This window comes from Panthera pardus, unplaced genomic scaffold, assembly GCF_024362965.1.
Source record: "Panthera pardus isolate Hobbes unplaced genomic scaffold, ASM2436296v1 HiC_scaffold_27, whole genome shotgun sequence".
NCBI classification, from domain to species: domain Eukaryota; kingdom Metazoa; phylum Chordata; class Mammalia; order Carnivora; family Felidae; genus Panthera; species Panthera pardus.
The window spans coordinates 39819103-39842382 of NW_026526843.1; the positions used below are offsets into that span (position 1 = coordinate 39819103).

At 51.1% G+C, this 23280-nt stretch overlaps 1 protein-coding gene across 6 annotated transcripts in view; it reads right to left on the reverse strand.

The window, feature by feature from the left end:
• Window positions 1-1698: 1698 nt before the first annotated feature.
• Window positions 1699-23280, reverse strand: part of FRMPD3 (FERM and PDZ domain containing 3) — an 85568-nt gene continuing 63986 nt past the window's right edge. For all 6 annotated transcript variants that reach the window (XM_019435674.2, XM_053891287.1, XM_053891288.1 and 3 more), the window contains 2 exons: window positions 7206-8027; window positions 1699-5601 (listed from right to left, as the gene is read on the reverse strand). In XM_019435674.2, coding sequence (XP_019291219.2) covers window positions 2597-5601; window positions 7206-8027 — 3827 coding nt within the window. In that variant the 3' untranslated portion in view covers window positions 1699-2596. The remainder of the gene's footprint in view (window positions 5602-7205; window positions 8028-23280) is intronic.

Below are 23280 nucleotides of genomic sequence, written 5' to 3' on the forward strand. Positions count from 1 at the left end.
ACAGGGCTAGCATCACCCAGAGGATGATTTTCTTTCTAATTCAACATGGGGGTGTGTATGGCAGGGCGAACATTTATCTAGTTGGCACAAACGTGCCTCATAGGCTAGTGGGGACCTGTGATTACCAGAAGAAAGTAAGAGAGCAGGAGAAGCAAAATCATTTCTCTCCATCAGGTAATCCTCTGAAAAGCCAGAGAGGCCAGCCCTGGTTAGGGTCCTGTTGCTCCTATCCTTTTGAAACACCTCCACCCCTATGATAAATTGCCAGTGGGCATCACAAGGGATTCACAGCAATAATAAGGCGGTCAAGCTACACTCTGAGGCAACTGGACACATTTCAGAGGAAGAGGCCCTATTTCCCAGTTCCACCCTGAGAGCTGGCCAGAAACCCTTCTGTCTGTTCCTTAACTCCCAGGCATACTCCCAGGTGTACTATGCACAGAGTGCACTGTGTTTCTGCGCCCCCCCCAACCCCACCCCCTGCCTCCTTCATCTCTGAGGTCATGGCCAGGGTCAAGAGAAACGAGTACACAGTATTTCAATTCCAGTGACCACCGACAGGAGGCTTCTAAGCAAGGTCCTAAGCTCTCATCGCTCACTGGGGCTCAGGTAGAAGGGAGCAGAAGCTAGGGAGAGCTCTCAGCGAGTGGGGGTGTGCTACCAACAAGGAATTCAATGACACAAGGACACCCACAAAGAGGCACTGCAAAGACGTAGTGGGATAGTAAGATGAATAGATTTAATCATTCTTGTTTGAAAAACAAGACATAAATTAGTATATATATATATAATTTATATATTTTATGTAGTATATATACTATATACAGACATTAGAAAATGTGTCCTCTCCATGAGGCTGAGGGAGAGGTGAAGGATGGCGGTAAAATGACACAGGCAGGGCCTGAGTGGCAAAGGTGCAGGATCAAGAAGTTGGGAGAAGAGGAAGACCACGACAGCGCTCAGGCTTGCAGTGGTCACAGAGGGAAAGGGGTTCCCCACTGGCTGCATCTCTGGCCCATTAAACAACTTGGTCCTGTGGGAGGAAAAACAAGGAAGGGGGGTGCTGGCTCCTGCAGAAGGAGTTCCCCTCATCCTTGCCAGGAGAAATTACCACTCGGTGGTGGGGGGGAGGGGACTTTATTGCGCTGGGCAGGGGTTAAGCACAGTGTACATCTTTATAAAACTCACGTAAGAATGAGAGATTTCACACCGACCTCTCACGTAACGATGAAAGAGAGGCAGACACAGGGCACGAGCGTGTGGCAAACGGGAGGTATGGAGAGGTGGACAAGAAGCAATCTATACAGAAGAAACATTGGCTTTCTTTGTTCCCTACAGGGGGACCTTTGGTAGGGACTCCGTGTCTTCACTCCCAGGAAGGTTGTGGGGGAGGGGGAGGTGGGTGGTGGCAGCAGATGTGTGTCAAGGAGGATGCTAAACAGTGTGAATTCCCTTCCAGATGACTCCGGAGAGACAGACAGAGAGACAGACAGAGAGAGAGAGAGAGAGAGAGAGAGGTGCAGGACTGCACCAGGTAAGGCGCTCAGCTTCTTTTCTTAGAGAGACAAATCCACAGGGTCAATACACAGCCAAAAGCATATACTCAGGATTAACATATCACGCTAGCTTCCAGAAGTTTAAGATATAGTCATCGACACCCCCCCCTCCCCCCACCCCCCCTCCCCCCACCCCCCCATCCCCAATCCGTAGCTAAGTCAAACTCCTAAGGACAGTCCGTCTGGTAGATGTTGAGAGAGGAACCGCACGCTTGTGGCAACAGCCCCTGTGCTGGGCCGGGCTGGGCCGGGCAGGCTCCGAGGCCTGCACTGGGTCTCCCCAGGGCAGACATTTTCACCAGGTACCTTACCCAGAACAAGTGGGGTGAACCCAGATGCTTGCTCCCTAGTGGACTGAGCCACCCTGTCCATTAGTGAGGGACAGGGCACTTTGGGGATGGCTGGTGTGGAGCTACTGGGCCTGGGGGCGAGGGCTCCCAAGCCTGCCAGCCTCTTGGGCTGGCTACAAACAGCCTGTGTGGCTGTTTTCTGCAGACCTGCCACCTGAGCACAGGCCCTCTAGGGTGGCTTCTGCAAAGTGAGTGTGAGCCCAGGGTGGGCGGGCACATCTGGGCCGAGTGCCCTTTCCCCTCCGCTGGGCGCTGTGCCCTGGTGCTACTGCCACTGCTCCCCAGAAGGGAGCAGATGCCAGGAGGAGCTCAAGGCCTGTGGGCCTGCCTGCTTCAGGCCCTGGCTCCCCGGGGCCCCAAAATGGAGCAGGAAGGTGAGCCTGATGTCACCTGTCAGCCCTAAAGAAGAGATAAAATACAGCTCTGCAGCAGGCAGGCAGAGTGACGAGGGGCCTTGGCCCTCACAGTGACGACCAGAGGCCAGGGAAGGGGTGAGGATACCCAGGGTGGCAGCTGCCCGGAGCCCTCAGGGACAGCCTCAATCCGGGGAGTTTCCGCTCCCCAAAGACTGAAGGCTCTCGGACCCTGACTGGCCCAGTGGACACATACACTCACCACAAGATGCAAAGACACAAAGCTTAAACCTGGGGCTGTGGTTGGGGAAAGGAGGGGCAGGCCTGGGCGGATGCCCTACTTGATAAGGGTTTTTAAGGAGCGGGTGAATGTGCTCATAACAGTCGCTGACGTTGGGGAGCCCGGTGGGTGCCCTGTGGCCGCCCCTATAGCTGCTGCCTGCTGCTGCTGCTGCTGCTGCTGTTGCTGCTGCTGCTGCTGCTGGTTAAGGTTCCGGGTGGTGGACTCCTCAGCAGCACGCAGTAGGAAGGTGTAGTTCCTCACCACCTCTTCGACCTTGGCCAGCAGCTCTTGGCGCTGGGCCTCGGAGCGCACGATGAACACCAGCCGCACAAAGGTCTCGATGAGGCTGCTCAGCACCTGGAAGCTGCCCGTGATGGCTGCCAGCATGTGGGTCGGGCTCTTGTCCACGTTGGCCACGCGGCGGCAGGAGGCCCGGAGCTCCTTGAACTTAAGAGCCAGCTCGAGCTTGTACTCAGAGATCTGAGAGACGTAGGGCTTAGGGGCGCGGGCCTCGGGGCTGGCCACGCACTGCCGCAGGACCGTTAGCAGCTCATTGGTGTCCAGCCGGGCAGCCAGGAAACCATCAGGCAGGCCGTAGGCATGGGCCCGCAGGGCATTGATCTTGGCCAGGCTCCCCTCGAAGGTGGACACCCGGAGGTCAATCTCTTGGGTGCGGGCGGCCTCGGGGCTGCTGCTGCTGCAGGTGGCAGCATCTAGCACCTGCAGGGTCCTGCTCACCACGGGCACCACCTGCTCGTCCAGCTTCATGCCAGGCAGAATCTTCATTGGGATGGAGTAGGAGAGCTCGTCCTTGCCATCACTGGCATCATCTGCCATATCGCACTTGCGGTAATAGAAGCAGTAGCGGATAGAGCAGCACTTGCTGCCCTCACTGTCCTCGTCCAGATCGGCAGGCTTCTGGTACACCTCTTCTGGCAGTGAGAATACTGCCATCTGTCTGGGGCCTTTGGTCTCAGGGGCGACCTGGACGTATGAGGGGTCTCCCAGGGTCGGTGACTCCAGTGACTTGTTTTTGGGACCCAGGCCTAAGGGGAGGCCTGCCTCTACCTCCTTGGCCTCCCTGGGCAGCATGCCCAGGGGTGGGTGTGGATAGATGTCCGAGGTCAGAGAGGCCCTGTCACCCTGGTCCAGTTCACTGATACTGTAGCGGCGCATCAGTTTCCTGTAGTTGGGAGCTCCCAGGCACTCACCCCCCGAGGCACACGTGGTCAGGCAGGACACACCGGTCTCGGGGTCCGATCGGCACTCTCGGGATTCCAGGCTGGTGGAGCGGATGCGCCCGACAGTGGTGGGGCTGCTGAGGCTCAGGCCTGGGCCAGCCTCTGGCTGCCTCTGGGTCTGGGTGACCCTGTCCCTCTCCCTTCCCCGGAGGCCAGGCACTGGCGTCTGGGGGGCCTGGGGCCGGCCCCCCCGGCAGATGCGCTTGCAGTCACAGCTGCGCCTCTGCTCACGGGACATGCCAGGCCCCTGCTGCACTGGGCTGCTGCGCAGCTGGCAGCTGCAGCGGCCTGGGGCTGGGGGTTGCAGGTACTCGGTGCCTGGCAGCTCCCCCTGGCTCGGCGGCTTTAGAAGTTCCTCTAGGAACTCTAGCTCATACTGCTTCACCTTCTGCAGCTGGGCCTGCCGCTCGTCGGTCTCCTTCTTCTGGCGAGTCGGAAAGGTGGCAGAGAATAAACTGCGGAGCCGGAAGGGCCCTCGGGATGATTTGGGCTTTGCGGGGCCCTCAGGGGCCGAGTGGGCTCCATCCAGGGTTGTTTCGAGCTTCCTGGAGGGCATGGTGCTTACCTGCCGGCTGGCAGCCTGGGGCCTCAGTGGGCTCTGGCCTCGAGGGTGGCAGCTGGGGCTCTGGCCTCGGGACTGGCTGCTGGGGCTGTGGCCTCGCAGCTGGCAGCTGGGGCTCTGTAGAGCCATGGCATAGCCGGCTCGGGGCACCAGGCTGGTCTCCTCGATCTTGCTGCTTTGGGGCATGCTCTCCAAATGCCCCTTCTCCCCCTGGCTGGAGACGGTGCCCGGCTTGTGCAGGGCAGGCTTAGCAGCCTCGGGCCCAGCCTTGCCTGCCACCTCCCCTATGCATGGCTTGCTCAGTGACTCTCGACTCGCTCGGGAAAGGTAGCTTTTAGGTGGGACACTCTGAACAGGTAGCCTGTCCTCTTGTGGGGAGAGATGCAGGCTGTCACCCCGGCTGCCTGCAGGCACCCTGGAGCCAGAGGAGACCTCTGGGCTCAGCTGCTGCTGGGAATTCCATGACGTCTCTGGAGCACTGGGGCTCATTTTGAACTTCAGATTCTTACTGGCACTACTGCTCATCATGCTAACTTCTGGCCTCCCCATGCTGGCCTCCAGCGTTCTCTCCCCACTGCTGGGAGGGTTCCCCAGGGCCCCACCAGGGGCAGGGAGGCTCTTAGTGTGAACCACCTGCTGTAGGGCAGCTGATATGATAGCTGGGGTCACACTGCCTTTTGGGTCGAGGATAAGCTTGGGGCTCAACCTGACTTCTTTGGGAAGATTCTCCCTTAGCTCAGAGACCTGCTCGTCACTGAGGGATGGCGTGGCAGCCCTCAGTGACATCTCCAGGCCTGCCCTAGTGTGGCCAGGCCCTTTGTCTTCAGGAACTGGGGACAGCAGGCTCAGATTCTTCTGCTCACCAAGCTGTGGGGACAATGCTGGGTGCACTGCCAGGGCGTAAGTTCGCTCTCGCTGTGGTTGCGACTCCACCTGGGGCAGCTTCCTCCGAGCACCAGGGGGGCCCGGACTCTGGCCTGTCACCGCTGGCTGCAGGGATGGGTTGGGATCTGGGCGCCCGAGAGAGTAAGGGGCCGTGAGTACAGCCTGGGCTGAACAGCTCTGGATCCGGAAGGGCAGGTCCTTGCGAGCCAGGAGGCTATCCTTGTTGAGGTGCTGGGCCAGGAAGTAGGTGGTGTTCTGGTGCTGCTTCATGGCCGACATCATCTCTGACATGTCTGTGAGCTCGGAAGAGTTGGTTTCGTGGCCTGAGTCCAGCGATGATTCAGGGGTGATTGTGGCCAGCACAATCAGACCTGGAGGGACAGGGAGAGGGCTTGCTGCACTTAGTCCAATCGAGTCCTTTTTCCAGCCATATGTAGAAAGTCTGTGGGGGCCAAGGGCAGCTAGCAGCATCTCAAGCTGGGGAAAGCCAGTCAGACCTGGGGGAGGTGGCAGGGGGCAGGGAGGAGGCAGTGGGAGGACGGTACTGGGCCGAGGGTGGGAGGAGTAAAGGGGAGGGGCAAAGGGAGGCAAGCTGGGAGTGAGCTTATGAAGGGCGGGAATCTGAAAAAGCAACAAAAGGGGCACCGAGAATATCTGCTGGGCAGTCTAAAGGCAAATTAACATGCACATCACATGCAGAACAACATGCTAATCATCACTATTTTTAGATTCAATAGCTAGGAAATGTTTGTTAATTGTCCTGAAGAGGGCTGGCAAAGCCACGTCCCTCTCTATCTGCCCTTGTCATTTGGCCAGTCCTTGCAGCTGAGGCCCTTTGGCCTGCACTTGTCCTCTCTCTGGCGACCATAGGGGCTTCTAGTCTGGGAGCAGTGAGGGCTTGGATCACCAGACTCGGGAGCCAAGAGACATGCTGGCCCCGGGGGGGCTAAACACATGGGAGCTGCCCAACACCAAGGATGATGCCCTTGCATACAGAAAATGTAGGGGTTGGTACTCGCCCTGGTCAGCCAGGCTGCCTCTGACCCCAATCTCTTCATCTTCTCTGTGCACACCTCCCCCCGCCTCACATGCCTTCTCTTGTGCTTTATTCCTCCCTGGGCCTTTTCTGTCGCTGTGGCATTTACCTGTTTTTTTTCTTTTTTCGAAGGTGTGTGTGTATGGAGGTGTGCATTGTGAATATGGGTGCATGTCTGACATGCATGCTGGTCTACAAGAAGCATTGTACGTGTGTCCATAAGAAGGACTGGCATGCGTGTCGCATGGCTCTCCCACCAAATAATTACTAATAACAGCTACTACTTATGGATTGATGCTTATATGCTAGGCAGTGTTTTGCACGAATGATCTCATTTAATGCCCACAACAAACCTTACATGATATGGCTGTTGTTACCAAGCCCATTTGAAATGACAAAAGTGAGGCTCAGAGAGGGTAAGGTGCCTTGCCGAAGGTCACACTGAAAGTGAGTGAAGAAGCCAGAACTTGGGTGCATCTGACTGGGAGCTCATGCTCTTAGGCAAGATCAAGACCTCAGCCCTGAGCAGTGATGGCTTCTGGCTCCCCTGATCCTGGGTCACTAGGTGATTAGTTGGTCATTTTGTTTTTCTTCCAGTCATGTGCAAGGGAACTGTCTTCTAGATCTCTCACAATTTTGCTCTGATCCTCTATCCTGGCCTGGCTCCATAGCTATCACAGCCCCAATCCCTGGGGTCATCTGAAAGACATTTCCAGAGATGGAATGGTGAGAGCCAGAGCTCTAGCTGGAGCTGAGCAGCCGGCCCCTGATGCAGCATTGTTGATCGCCTGACCCTATCTGTGTTACCTCTGGCCATGCACTGCCCTAGCACACCACGATGACTTTAACCTCTGCTTGGGAAGAAGCAATATCACCTCATGGCCCTGCTTGGTCAGGAGAAGGAAAGGGAGGCAAGAGGGAGGAGGAACGGGCTATTACCTGCAGTCTGTGGGGGTGGGGGGTGTGGTCCATCCTCTGAGGCTGCCAGGGCTTCCAGAGCCTGCAGAGTGGACACCAGGGCATCATCTAGCTCCTGGGCATGATCTCGGACTGTCCGGGTCTGCACGCTGTCAATCAGTGTCACTGGAATCTCATCGTACAGGAGCCCACGCAGGTGGCGTCCTTGCTCCTGGCTCTGGACCGCCCGGCGCTTGGGGTCATCCTCATCAGAACTGTTGTCTCTGAAACCAGGAGGTGGGGCAGCAATGGCAGGCAACAGCAAAGTGCTCTCATCTTCCTCCTCCTCTTCCTCCTCGCTCCCGGGGGGTGGAAGGGACATCAAGTCTACCATATTGTCATGAGAGGAGCCAGGCCTCCCACCTTTGGGAGGGCCCAGCTGCTCCTGGAGTTTGGCTTTGCAAGAGTCACAGTAGAAATTCAGGGCTTCAGCCCCAAGGGAATTGTCCAAGGTGTAGGACCGGGCCCTGCTGGCACAAGGCTCATGGTCTAGGCTGGCGGCATCAAAGTCATCAGGGATTACTTCGTAACCTTGGCCAGAGCTTTTGGATGTGGGGTCAGACTTGGTCCGGGGCCTGCTCTCCTCAAAGAAAATTAAGTTCTCATTGACATCCGTCCGGCTTTCCTGCTCCTTCCTTTGTTCCCGCATGTGGAGGTAGCAAAAGCTGACAAGCTCAGAGTCGGCAGGTGGGGGCGTGCAGCGGCTCGACTTCCTGGGGCTGGTGCCCACGCTGCCCACATAACTACTCTCCTTTTTCCCCAGGTGGCCCCCAGTGACAGGGCGGTAGGCGCTGTGCATGTAATCTAAACCCAGAAAGAGAATCAACAGATGAGCTGTGGTGCTGAGGACAGTGGCTGAGCTCCCTTGGTGTTTTTTGGTGTGCAACTGGATGGCAGGTAGTGACAGAGAGCATTACTTGGCTGCTAGAGATTAGGGAAAGGGGCAGCCACATTGCTGCCACCCCTGAGAGTAGAGTGAGTAGAATCGAGTGGCCTGGGCTGCTAACAGCCCCATCGCCTCTGAAATGGAAACTGGCATGGGGTGACCGGGGAAGGGCTGAGCACCTTGGTATCTGGATCCTGCTGGACTCTTACTTAACACGGGTGTGTCTGGTCTGAAAGTCAGCTGTAACCATACTTAAAGAAGTGTAATTTGTTTTATGTCCCCCCCAGAAGTGTCTCTGCCCCCGTCCCCACCTTTCCCAGAGCCTTTCCACCCCTTCCTCCCCCCTGCCCCTGCCAACCCAGTGTTCTGTTCCTCCTGTGTTATGTTGGATCTCTTCTAGCAGGAAGGAAATACATCCATCCGACAAGTTACTACTGCCTTAGTGGGAAGATGCCCGCACACAATGCCTGAAATTTGCATTTCAAAGAGGACTGTCAAGGAAGGACCCGAAAAGAATAAAGCTCTACTAGTAGTGTTCTGGGGCTTCTCTGAACGTGTGAAGTATTTGGGAAATATGTGGGGATGTGCATCTGTGGGAGCAGGGTGGGGGGAGCATTCTTATGATTCCTCCAAACACATTACTTCTCTGTATTCACGCAGGGCCAGCCTGCCTGCTACACATACGTGGGGTAAAATGTTCTAGTCAACAGCTTTTAATGATGGTAGGTGTGCACATCTGAGAATTATCCATGGCGAATGCTTTTTCTCTAAATGGCTTCTTTCTCTCAGACTGTTTTGGGGGCCCTTCCCCATGTTATCTGTGAGAATGTACTCAGACAATGCCAATTCATTTTGTCATTGGCAGATAGAGAGGCAGATGGCAAGCAAGCACTAACTTCAGATAAAATCATCACACACGATTCCATTTAATCCTCACAGCAAGCCAGCAAGGCAGGTGCTGTCACTATCCCCGTTTATAGAGCAAGAAACTGATCCATTTGGTTATGTGACTTATCTAAGGTCACCTGAGTCCTAAATGCGGCCTGGATTTGAGCCCAGGTCTGCGGGACTATAAAGCCCATGGTTTTAACCATTGCCCTATCCTTCATTGTGGTGGTCGAGATGCTAGAAAAGAAACCTTCAAAATGCCTTTCCATTTCCAGTTTGACAGGGTCCGTGTGTCAGTATTGCTGTTTACTAGAGTTCACAACCGTCACAAAAGTGTGGTGCTGGCATCTCACAACAGAGCCCCAAAACACATGAAGCAAAACCTGACTGAATCAAAATGAGAAATTCAACAGCAATAACTGGACACTTCAATACCCCACCTTCAATAATGAGTAGAACAACTAAACAGAAGATCGACAAGGAAGTAAAGGACCCGGAAAACTATAAACTAAGTAGACATGAAAGACCGGACCTACGCCGGCTGACTCCATCTTGTTCTGTGTCCTCTACCTTGAGTGACTAGGTCCCCCACATGCCCCCTTTCCGGGAAAATCACAGAAACCTCAGACCACGCCTCCTCCCCTCGGGTAACCTCCCACTCACCCATTCAAACTTCCCGATCAAAACACGCCCAGCGACCTGCGTAACAGGACTCCGACCCTTCCCCAGCCAATCGGCCGAGGCCACGCCCCTTCCCCAGCCAATCGGCTGAGGCCACAGCCATTACCTCACCAACTGCCCCTAGAGCCCTATAAAACCTTTGTGCTTTTGAAACTCGTTTTCTCTCTCTGGTATCTCACCGCTGCGTCGGTGCAGGTAGGGGATTGAGCTCGAGCTAGCTCGAATAAAGGCTCTTTGCTCTTGCATCGGACTCGGCTCCCTGGTGGTCTTTGGGGATCAGGAATTCTGGGCATAACATTTGGGGGCTCGTCCTGGATCCTCAAGACCCCCGAGGGACCCCCGACCCGGAGAGCCTGACTGGCCACAGTTAGTGTCTGTTCGTTCTGTCTTTTCTGTATGAGCTCCTTTCTGAAATTCTGGTAGTGCCCGGCGTGGTCTAAGTGGACGCACTGGAGGACCACGGGCCGGGAGTTTCGGAAGACGTTCCGATTCTCCCTTCTGGAGGGATGTGGAATCCCCTCAAAGGTCTGAGATGGCGCGGGCGCTCCCGCCGGTCGGCATGAGGCCGTCGTCTAGCTTTTGGTTTTGGAGGGACGTGGAATCCCCTCATCGGTTTTGGAAGGACGTGGAATCCCCTCAAAGGTCTGAGACGAGGCAGGTCACTCCCGCCGGTCGGCGCAAGGCCGTCGTCTAGCTTTCAGTTTTGCTTCCATGGAGTTGGAAGACTTTCTAGGGGTCCTCTGTTTGTCTGTTTCTGTGTTTCTCTGTTTTGTTCTGTGGACTTACTGGACGGACATTATGGGACAGACTCAGACTACTCCTCTAAGTATTATGATTGATCACTTTAAGGATGTGAGGGGAAGAGCTAACAACCTCAGTGTGGAAGTCCGAAAGGGTCGGTGGCAGGTTTTTTGTTCTAGTGAGTGGCCAGCTTTCAATGTCGGATGGCCACCAGAGGGGACCTTCGACCTCCCTACCATCGACCGAGTCAGGGGTATCATCTCTCGGCCTAAGACGGGTCATCCTGATCAGCTCCCTTACATTATCACTTGGCAGGACCTTGTAGAAGACCCACCCTCTTGGCTTAAGCCCTTCCTAGCCCCACTCCCTCCGGAGCCAAAACACATTCTTGCTTTGCAGGGGACAGAGAAGAAGGAAAACAAGAAAAGTCTTACCCAGCCTTCAACACCCTTCTACCCTGTCCTACAGGGGGGGACTGAAGAAGAATTAATTTTTCCTCCCCCATATAACCCCCCTAGGATGCCGGAAGAACACCATCCTCCCCCTCTGGGGGAGGCAGACGCTGTTCCGAGAGCAGGAGGCGGAAACGCTCCAGTGGGAAGCCCGCCCTTTACCAGACAAAGGGCTCAGAGGGAGCAATCGGCCTCTGCCGCCAACTCCACTATTCTGCCCCTGCGAGCCACCGGACCCCCAGACGCGGAGGGGAATCAGCCCCATCACTATTGGCCTTTTGCCACTAGTGACCTCTACAATTGGAAAGCTCAGAATCCTAAGTTTTCCGAGAAACCGGCAGGGCTTATTGATTTATTAGACTCTATTCTTTTTACTCATCAGCCCACGTGGGACGATTGCCAGCAGCTTTTGCAGGTCCTGTTCACGACTGAAGAAAGAGAAAGAATCCTCAATGAGGCCTGAAAACTAGTTCCGGGCACAGACGGGAATCCCACCACCAACCAGGCTCAGATAGATGCCTCCTTCCCCTTAACTTGGCCCCAGTGGGATTTCAACACGGCAGAAGGTAAGGAGAGGCTCCGGGTCTACTGCCAGACTCTAATGGGGGGTCTCCGAATGGCCGCTAGAAAGCCAACCAATTTGGCCAAGGTAGGAAATGTACAACAGGGAAAAGATGAACCTCCGGCTGCCTTTTTAGAATGGATCATGGAGGCATTCCGTACCTATGCCCCCATGGATCCAGAGGCTCTGGAAAGCAAGGCAGCTGTTATCATGGCCTTTGTAAACCAATCGGCCATAGACATTAAGAGAAAATTACAGAAAATAGATAGACTAGGAGAAAAAAGTCTGCAGGACTTACTGGTGGTAGACGAAAAGGTATATAATAACCGGGAGCCTCCTGAGGACAAGCAGGCTCGCGCCATGGCGGCTGCCAGCAGTAAGCAGACTTGAGACCTGGCCAGAATACTACTAGCTACCACTGGTGACTTCCCCGAGGAACGAGACCGCCGCCTCCGGCAACTGGCAGACGACGCAAGAAAAGGTAAAGGAACCACCAAGGGGGGGAAGCAGAGGCTGCAGAAATATCAGTGTGCATACTGCAAGGAGATAGGGCATTGGGCCCAAGATTGTCCGAAAAGGGCCGGCGGGAAGGGAAGCAAGACTGATCCAGTAAAAGTCCTAGAGCTAGATGAACTGAGTGATTAGGGGAGTCGGGGTTTGGACCCTCTCCCCGAACCGAGGGTAACTCTTAAAGTGGAGGGGACCCCTGTTGACTTTCTCGTCGACACCAGAGCACAACATTCGGTCCTCTGCACCCCACAAGGAAAACTAGCCAGCAAGAAGTCCTGGGTACAAGGGGCAACTGGTATGAGCCAGTATTCATGGACTACCCGAAGAACAATAGATTTGGGGACGGGCCGGGTATCCCACTTCCCACTCCTTTATGGTAATACCAGAATGCCCCTACCCACTGTTAGGACAGGACTTACTGACCAAGATTGGAGCTCAGATAACTTTCAGACAAGGGGGGCCTCAGGTCACCGATGGCAAGGGCCACCCTATCCAGGTCCTGACCATGAAACTGGAGGATGAATACCGCCTCCACCAGGAGGCGCTCCCGAGAGAGGATAATATAGACAGATGGCTTCAAGAATTCCCCTCGGTTTGGGCAGAGACGGGGGGGGGGGGGGGGGGGGGGGGCGGGGGGATAGGACTAGCCACTCACAGGACCCTGGTCCTGGTCGAGCTCAAGCCAGGAGAAAGTCTGGTAAGGATCAAACAATACCCCATGTCTCAGGAGGCCCGGAAGGGGATCCAGCCACACATCCGGAGACTACAAAGCCTAGGGGTACTAGTTCCTTGCCAGTCTCCTGGGAACACCCCCCTACTGCCGGTCAAAAAGCCTCACACAAATGACTACTGACCTGTACAAGACCTCCGGGAAGTAAATAAGAGGGTCACGGACATACACCCAACTGTTCCCAACCCATATACTCTCTTGAGCTCCTTGGCGCCCTCCAGGGTCTGGTATACTGTACTAGATTTAAAGGATGCCTTCTTCAGTCTGCCGCCTGCACCCCAGAGCCAACCCTTGTTCGCCTTCGAGTGGAATGATCCGGAGGAGGGCCAAAGTGGGCAACTCACCTGGACACAGCTACCTCAGGGATTCAAAAATTCGCCCACCATCTTCGACGAGGCACTACACGAGGACCTGGGTGAGTACAGAAGGGAGCACCCTGGCCTCACCCTCCCACAGTACATAGATGACATCCTGATTGCTGCCGACAAGGCCAAAGACTGTGAGCGAGGGACCCAGGACCTGCTGGCTACCCTGGGGGCCTTAGGGTACCGGGCATCCTCGAAGAAGGCTCAGATATGCAGGGAGAAGGTAAGTTACCTGGGATATATCCTGGAGGGCGGACAGCGGCGGTTATCAGATGCCAGAAAAGAAACTGTCCTAAAGATCCCTACTCCCACCTCCCGAAGAGAAGTGAGGGAATTCCTAGGATCAGCCGGCTACTGCCGCCTCTGGGTTCCAGGTTTTGCTGAAATTGCCAGGCCCCTATATGAAGCTACCAAAGAGGGGAAAACATTTAAATGGACTGAAAAAGAAGAAATTGCCTTTAATCGGTTAAAAAAGGCCCTCCTAAGTGCCCCAGCCCTGGGCCTACCAGACATTACGAAGCCCTTCCACCTCTTTGTAGACGAACATAAGGGAATAGCAAAAGGGGTTCTAACTCAAGCCTTAGGCCCCTGGAACCTCCCGGTGGCTTACCTGTCCAAGAAACTAGACCCAGTGGCTGCCGGCTGGCCGCCATGCCTAAAAATTATTGCAGCGACAGCACGCCTAGACAAGGACGCAGACAAACTTACCCTAGGACAGGAGATCTGGATCACGCCCCCACACACCATTACAGGGGTCCTGAAACAGCCTCCTGATAGATGGATGAGCAACACACGTATGACTCATTACCAGAGCCTCCTACTCAACCCTCCACGAGTGTGGTTCCACCCCAGTGCAGCCCTCAATCCTGCAACCCTGCTGCCCGACCCTGACCTAGGTGCTCTACTACATGACTGTGCGGGAATCCTGGAACAAGTACATGGATTCCAGAAGGACCTGACCGACCGGCCCCTCCCTGATGCCGAGGCTACTTGGTTCACTGATGGCAGAAGCTTTGTGCAAGACGGACACAGGTATGCGGGTGCAGCGGTGGTCACCGAAACGGACACTGTATGGGCGGAGGTTCTACCCTCTGGAACGTCAGCCCAGTGAGCAGAGCTCATAGCCCTCACCAGGGCGCTGATGCTGGGAGCTGGAAAATGGCTTAACATCTACACAGACAGCCGTTATGCGTTTGCCACAGCTCATATTCATGGGGCAATTTATCAGGAGAGGGGGTTACTGACGGCAGAAGGACGGACTATAAAAAATAAGCAGGAGATACTTAACCTGCTTACGGCCTTATGGCTTCCTACCAAGCTAGCCGTTATCCACTGCCAAGGGCACCAGAAAGCTGATAACCCAGTAGCTAGAGGTAATCAAAAGGCTGACCAGGCAGCCAAGGCAGTAGCCCTTAACTTCAGTTCCCACCATGACCATACAACTGCCGGACCCAGGAGACCCACTTTTACCAGACCAGCCCAAATACTCCCAGGAGGAGTTATAGCAGATCAAGAAACTCCCCATGGCCCAGGAGATAAAGGGATGGTGGTATACACCTAACAAGGAGCTCGTGCTGCCAGACCGGCTCGGAGTCTCAATATTAGAGCACATGCATCGGTCTACTCACATGGGGGCTCGAAAATTAAAAGACTTAATCTGACATGCCAGAATCAAGATTCACCAACAGGACACCAAAATAGAGCAAGTTGTATCTGCCTGCAAGACCTGCCAACTCACCAACGTGAGAGCCACATCAAATAAAAAAGGAACCAGGCTCAGAGGCACCAGACCGGGAGCCCAATGGGAAGTCGACTTCACTGAAGTCAAACCAAGAAAGTATGGTTATAAATATCTTTTAGTATTTAGAGACACCTTCTCTGGCTGGGTGGAGGCATACCCAACCAAGCATGAAACGGCTCAGACGGTGGCTAAGAAGCTACTAGAAGACATCTTACCCAGGTATGGTTTTCCTGCCATGGTAGGATCAGACAGTGGACCAGCTTTTATCTCACAGGTAACACAGGCAGTAGCAGTAGCCAAGGCAGTGGGGGAAAACTGGAAATTACATTGTGCTTATAGGCCCCAGAGCTCAGGACAGGTAGAAAGAATGAATAGAACCCTAAAAGAGACCCTTACCAAATTAACCATGGAGACTGGCGGGGACTGGGTGACTCTCCTACCGTATGCCCTTTACCAGGTTAGAAACACTCCTTACACTCTGGGTTTTACTCCCTACAAGATCATGTTTGGCAGGCCACCCCCTATTATTCCCAACCTTCTTGCTAAGTTTAAAGATCAAGAACTTTTTCTTTCCTTGAGAGGGCTCCAGAAGGCGCACGAGGACATTTGGCCACGCCTCTGTGCCATCTATGAGGCTGGCCCAACCCCGACACCTCATCAGTACAGGCCGGGAGACTGGGTCTACGTCAAGAGACACCACCGAGAGACCCTCGAGCCGCGCTGGAAGGGACCCTACATCGTGGTGCTGACAACCCCCACCGCTCTCAAAGTAGACGGCATCGTGACCTGGGTCCATCACACCCACGTTCGGCCAGCGGACCCCTCCTTGATCCGGAAGGACTTCGTCACGCGATGGGCTGTCAATCAGGACCAACATAACCCGCTCAAGCTCAAGCTACAGCGCATTTGACCCACCTAATATTGGTAACTCTGTTAACTCTGCTTGTCATTGCTCATGCTGCCGGTCCCCATGCCCCCCAAAACATTACCTGGCAGATCATAGACACCAGCTCAGGGACTGTGTGGGGGCCGTCCAACTAACGGTCCTCCGTACTCAGTACAAAATAGAAATGCAGCCGGTCCCATGATTGGGCCCGCAAGCTACATGACAAGGGGGGAATGAAAGAGCAGACCTACGCCGGCCGACTCCATCTTGTTCTGTGTCCTCCACCTTGAGTGACTATGTCCCCGACATGCCCCCTTCCCAGGAAAATCACAGAAACCTCAGACCACGCCTCCTCCCCTAGGGTAACCTCCCACTCACCCATTCAAACTTCCCGATCAAAACACGCCCAGCGACCTGCGTAACAGGACTCGGACCCTTCCCCAGCCAATCGGCTGAGGCCACAGCCATTACCTCACCAACTGCCCCTAGGCCCCTATAAAACCTTTGTGCTTTTGAAACTCGTTTTCTCTCTCTGGTATCTCACCGCTGCATCGATGCAGGTAGGGGATTGAGCTCGAGTTAGCTCGAATAAAGGCTCTTTGCTCTTGCATCGGACTCGGCTCCCTGGTGGTCTTTGGAGGTCACGAATTCTGGGCATAACAGACATAGCAAAAAAAATCTACAGAACATGCCACCTAACAACAGCAGAATATACATTCTTCTCAAGTGCACCTAGAACATTCTCCAAGACAGGCCATATGTTAGGTCACAAAATAAGCTTCAATAAATTTAAAAGAAAGGAAATCATACAAAGTATGTGTTGGGGGGGGGCACAATGGAATTAGAAATCAATAATAGAATGCACTTTGGGAAACTCACAAATATGTGGACATTAAATAAAACATCCCTAAATAAACAATGGGTCAAAGAAGAAATCACAAGGTAAATTGGAAAATATTTTGAGATGAATGAAAATGAAGATACAACATACCCAAACTCATGGGATCTAGCTAAATTACTGTTTAGAGACACATTTATAGTTATAAACACATACATTAAAAAGGAAGAGATTTCACATCCATAGCCTAACCTTCCACCTTAAGAAACTTGCAAATGAGAAGCAAACCAAACCCAAAGCAAGCAGAAGGAAAGAAACAGTAAAGTTTAGAGGACAGAAAAACAATTGTGAAAATTGATGAAACTAAAAGTTGGTTCTTTGAAAAGATCAATAAAATTGACAAACATTTAGCTGTAGAGACCGAGCAAAAAAAAAGAGAAGATTCAAATTACTAAAATCAGGAATAAGAGGACCATCACTGCTGATTCTACAGATATGGACTTAATTATAAAAGAATATTTTAAGTAAGCTTATACCAAAAACATTAGATAACCTAAATGAAATGGACAAATACCTAGAAATATATGATCAAAACTGACTCAGGAAGACAGGAAACCCGAATAGGCCAATAACAAGAAAAATTGAGTTAGTAATTAAAAGTATCTACCCTAGGGCGCCTGGGTGGCTTAGTCAGTTAAGTGTCTGACTCCTGATTTCAGCTCAGGTTATTATCTCACAGTTCCATGAGTTTGAGCTCCATATGGGCTCTGTGCTGACAGCCCAGAGCCTGCTTGATATTCTCCCTCTTTCTCTGCCCCTCCTCTGCTCATACTCTAAAAATAAATAAATTAAACTTGAAAACAAGGTATTCATCCCACCCCTACTAAAAATAATGGCTTCACTGGCAAATTTTCCCAAATGCTCAAAGAATTTCTACAAATTCTTCAAAACCCTTCCAAAACACACACACACACACACACACACACACACACACACACACACACACAGAAGAGGGGGGAACACTTCACAACTCATTCTCTAACATCAATATTACCCTGGTATCAAAACCAGACAAAACATCACAAGAAAACTACAGAGCAATATTTCTTGTAAATACAGATACAAAGTTCCTCAACAAAATAGTAGCAATCTGAATCCAGCAACATATAAAAAGCATTATACACCATGACGAAATGGGATTTATTGCACGAATTCAAGGTTGGTTTAACATCCAAAAATCAATTAATGTGATACATCATGTTAATAGAATAGAGGACAAAAACCACATGATCATCTCAATAGACTCAGAAAAATAATTTGGCAAAAGATACCACCCTTTCATGAGAAAACTCAAAAAGCTAGAAATAAAAGGGAACTTCCTCAACATCATAAAGATTATCTATGAAAAACCCATGGCAAACATCATACCTGGTGGTAAAACACTGAAAGCTTTCCCCCTAACATCATAAAAAGTCCAGGACTTCTGTTTTAACCCTTCTATTCAACACTGTACAAGAAGGCTTAGCCAGGATAATTAGACAATAAAATGAAACATGAGGCATCCAGATCAGAAAGGAAAAGTAAAACTATCTCTATATGCAAATGACATGATCTTCTGTGGAAAAAATCCCAAGGAATCCACAAATTATTAGAGCTAATAAGCTCAGCAAGGTTGCATGATAAAGGACAGAACAAAAATTAACTGTATTGTTATATAGTAGCAATGAACAATCTGGTAATGAAATTAGGAAACAATTCTATTTATAACAGCACCAAAAAGAATAAAATAGGTATAAATTTAACAAAAGAAGTGCAGGACTTGTACAATGGAAACTGCAAACATTTCTGAAAGAAATTAAAGAAGGTTTAAATAAATGAAAAGACAGTCTATACTCATGGATTGGAAGACTCAATATTGTCAACATGAAAGTACTTCCCAAACTGATCTACAGATTCAACACAGCCCCTTATAAGAATCCCAATGGACTTTTTGTAGTAATTGACAAGGTAATTCAAAAGTTCATATGGAATCACAAAGGACACGGAATAACTAAAACAATCTTAAAAAAGAACAAGGTAGGCAGACCCACACTTCCTGATTGCAAAACTTAATACAAAGCAATGGTAATCAAGACAGTGTGGTACTGACTTAAGAATAAACACGTAGATCAATGGAACAGAATTGTGAGTCTAGAAATAAACCCTCATGTTTATGGTCAAATAGCCCAGTTTAAAAATGAGCAAAGGATGTGAATAGATAGCTCATGAAAGAAGATATACAAATGGCTAATAAATACATGAAAAGATATTCAACACCATCAGCTATGATAATGCAAATCAAAACCACGAGATACCTTTTCACATCCACTACAATGGATATATAAAAAAAAAAGATGGACAATAACAAGTGTTGGTGAGGATATGGTGAAATTGTATCCACCAACACTGTGGATGGTAATGTAAAATGGTGCAGTCCTTTTGGGAAACACTTTGGCAGTTTCTCAAAGTTAAACATAGAGTTACCATTTGACAAGCAATTCCACTCCTAGTTGTGTGCCAAAGAGAAACAAGAACATATGCGTCCATAAAAACTCATGCATAAAGGTTTATAACATTATTATTCATAATAGCCACAATGAAGGAAACCCAAATGCTCACCAACTGACGAATGGATACACATAATGTGGTCTATCTGCACAACGGAATATTTGGCTATAAAAAGAAACAAATACTGATATATGCTACAACACGAATGACCCTTGAAAACATTATGCTAAATGAAAAAAGCAAACCACATGAAGACTATATATTGTAGTATTCTTTTTATCCAAAATGTCCATGATAGGCAAAGCTATAGACCCAGAAAACCAGTTCATGCATGGCTGCTTAAGGCTGGGTGCTGATTAGGAAGGGACTAGGGGATGAGTGTTACGGGTACAGAGTTTGTTTTAGGAGGGGTCAAAAGTTCTAAAATTAAATTGTGGTAATGGGTACAAAGTCCTGTAAGTATATTAAACATACTCAAAAACACTGAGTTGTGAAGTTTAAATGGGTGAATTTTCTGGCTTGGAAATTATTTCTCAATGAAGCTGTTTATATTCTTTAAAAAAAAAAAAAGCACAGTGCTGGGCACAAAGTGAACTCTCAATTGTTATAAAAAGAGCCAAAAATGTGCTCTGTGCTTAAAAGAAATTTGTGAGTCTTCTCTCACATACTCCTGTCAAATCTCTACTGAGTTAGGTACTGTTATCTTCAGGTTGCAGATGAAGAAACAGACTCCGTTTATGGAATTTGTTCATGGCCACACAGCTAAGATATAGCAGAGCGGGGGCTAGAACCCAAGTCTCTATACCTTCAGGTTCTAAACCCTTTCTGATTTCCATAGACCATGTTGCCCCTTTAAATATAGAGTCAATGTAATTATGTTGAGTGGGTTCAATTCAGGCCCTAGTAGCTGTATCCAGGGAACTCTGGATCGGCTGGGGGAATAATATGTAATGACCCTCTGAGCCTTGGTGAAGAAGCGCTCTAGGGCAGTGCTAAGCCACTAGCATGAAGTAGCAGTTCAGGTGGTTTCTACTCTCAGGCACTGTCCACAGGTCCTGGCCATGCACCAGGTGCTAACTTCCTATGAGCCAGCTGAACAGTCAGCATAGCCAGCCTGGCAATAAGCTGACATCAGAGGTGGCTCCCAGGGGCATGTCCAATAAGTAGGTGGTGGCTCCTCTCTGACAAAGGCTGTAGGTCTAACACATCTCCCAACACCAGGCTGACAATGACTGTGATTTCCAGATCCAAGGAGCAGCACAGGGCCATGCGGAGGAGAAAATATGTCTGGAAAAGCCCAGACCTCCTCCAGACAGAAGGTTAGAAATGCAAGCAGAGCCAGGTGCGCTTGGCTGATGGTTAGAACAGCATGCCTCTCAGATTGCAAATCTGCTGTAAATTGCTCATCAGCTTTCCCCAAGGGGGATGTCCTAGTCTAGCTCTCTGTACTCAGCCACTCAGAAGATTGACTTTTAAAAAAATGCTTGCAAAGAACAGGATGGTGATCCAACTGGAGCTATGTTAAAAAATGTATGCAGTGTGTATACACACATACACATACACATAAATATATGCAGTGTGTGTGTACGCATGCATACATGCATAGAGTCAGTGCAACACTGAGTCAACCAGCTTTGACTGTCCTTTCTCCACTGTACTACCTTTGCACCTTTGTCAAAAAGCACTTGTCTATATATGTGTGGGTGTGTTTCAGAACATTTACTATACCAGACCACACTTCTTTCTAACCATGGGGGAAAAGTCTGTGACTGTGGCTCCAACGGGGGCCCTGAAGCCTTATTTTCCTGGATTTCCCCATGATACGGGGGAGCTCGAGGCTGGAGAGAGATGGTTGCCCCTGGATCTCCCAACGGCCCAATACAGGTGAGAACTGGCATTTGCCTGAGACTTTCTCTAAGCTGTGTCTTTAAGCCCAGGTGCTGTTCTGTTGTGGCTGTGGAGTTTCCCCTATGTAAATCCAAAGGCACTTACTCTATTGATAATATCAGTTTAATCATCCGTCTGTATTCCCCGCACTAGACTGTAAGCTCTGTGAGGGCAAGGACCTGGTATATAATGAGTAACTGAGAAATAGTCTTTGGGTGAATGAGTGAAATACGTACTTTGGGGAAACTACTGATAAAGCCCAAGAGGTAATTCCTTCCCTTCCATGTCCCCATGTTCCTTTTTTTCTGGGCCTCCAAGTGAGAGGTGATGCTTTCTCTTTTGAGTTGCTGGTTAAACAAGCCTTTAAGCCTATCCAGCAGTGGGCCAAGAATACAGATCTGGACAGAGAGATCAGGCCCTAAGTGAGCTGGGGCTTTGGCCCTGAGGAAAAAGCCCAGATGAGGTTGGCAGGGTGCCTGTTTCCTATAGCCCTTTGCTAAATGACAACTGGGCACTGGGGCTTCTTTTCTGGGGTGAAAGTGAGGGCCCGTGGAGGAAACATATCTCAACGTTGTACCAGGAACTGATGGCCTGGCACTGTAACCTGGGTGGATGGCTCCCCAGTGTGCACTCACAGTCCCCCCTTTCCCTTTCTTGGGGCCACGGGGTCAGATGCGCACACCAGCCCTCTACAAGCAGAGTACTTGGCGGTTGTTATCAACCCAGCACATAACAGTTCAAAAGGCCAAGTACTGGGCCCAGGCATGGACCCACACCCCTGGGGAGGTGAAGCGGTACAGACAAGGGAATACCATGGTGGTCCATCCAGCTCCTGCGTGGCGAAAGGCACTGTGTTAGAGGTAGCTGAGCCGCCATCATGCTGCAGGCCACAAGGGGGAAGCTCAGGAATCAGGGAGGGGCTCTAAAGCCATGCCTAGCACTTGTAGAAGCCTTCTTTCCAGGCTGCAACACCTTCCAGAGAATCCAATGAAATTGACTGGCCTTTGGCAAAGCCACAGGGATGCATCCCAGGGTATGTTCAGTGAGATTGAGGGGGAACAGGAACCCTGCGCCCTCACTTGGTGCCACTATCCCTGTGGAAAGAGAAATACTGAAGGACAGCGTTGGCTGATGGGGTGACAGAACCCTCTGGAAGGCAGGTGGGACTACAGAGTCATCTCTGGGACCTTCTGAAAGTGGTTCCCCCAAAGGGCCCCTTCTTCCGCCTTCCCTTCTCCCTCTCTCTCCCCCTAACCAGCTCAGCCAAAGGTATAATTTACTTGGGAGTGATGCCAGGTGACATGGACAACACTAACACTGGTTTTGCCATCACTTGGCCATCCACAGGCTTGGTGATACGTATAGCTGTTCACTTCAGAGCTATTCTCCCTGGGGACATGCTGCAACATGGCCTCCTGGCTCCTTCTTATTCCTAGTCAGTCCCTTTGCTTCTCCATGTGGAGCCTCCTTCTATGCCTTGGGGTCACCCATCCTTTACCCAGTCTATGTTTGGGGGATTGCCTTCTAAGTCCCGTGGATAATGTTATAAGATGTCAACAAGGGCTTGTCATGATGTTTGCAAACAAGAAACGATGAGGTGACATGGTGTGGGGGGTTACACAGCTCTCTGGGAGCTGGGGCATCCATGGGGAGTGGGCTTCTACTCCCTAAAACTCCTTCATCTAGATGAGATGTGAGAACACTGCAGTTCTGGGCAGAGAAGAAATGGCCAACTGCAAGGCAAGTGGATGGAGAGGCTTTGGCATGTGAGGAGGGTGACTGCTAGGTGGTCAGTCTCAGCTTCCACCATGACGTTTGGGTGCCAGGGTTGGAGGAGTGCCTACCACATCTACGTGAGCCTTAGGTCTAATATGTGAAGCACCTGTTTCTCCTGCCGCTTTGGGTCCAGGGAGAATTATCTGGACTGGGCTGATCTTTCCCAAGGCCCCTGCTTGTGCTATCCCCAGGACAGCTCCGAGGGGTGGCTGCAGTGAGTTGTCTAACTGGGAAGCCTTGTGTTTGGAGGCTGTACTTGACCTTGTTCTTAATGGTCATCCCCTCATATCTCTAAGCCTCCTGCTGGACTGTACTCTGCACCTGCATGGAATTTCCTACCCCAGTCTCCCATGGCCTCTTAACTTTGGGCAGCTCTGTTGACCCCCCACTATGGTGAACAAAAGAAAGATTTTATCTTCACTTTCAACCTCCACTTTCCCTAAACCAGAACACCCATGCATCTCTCCCTAGATCACTGTACCTCTAAAGCTGTGCCTTAGATCCAGTGCGATTCTCTGATTCGTCCTGTTTATTCCTTATTCGCTATTTTTGTCTTACCTTCATTCA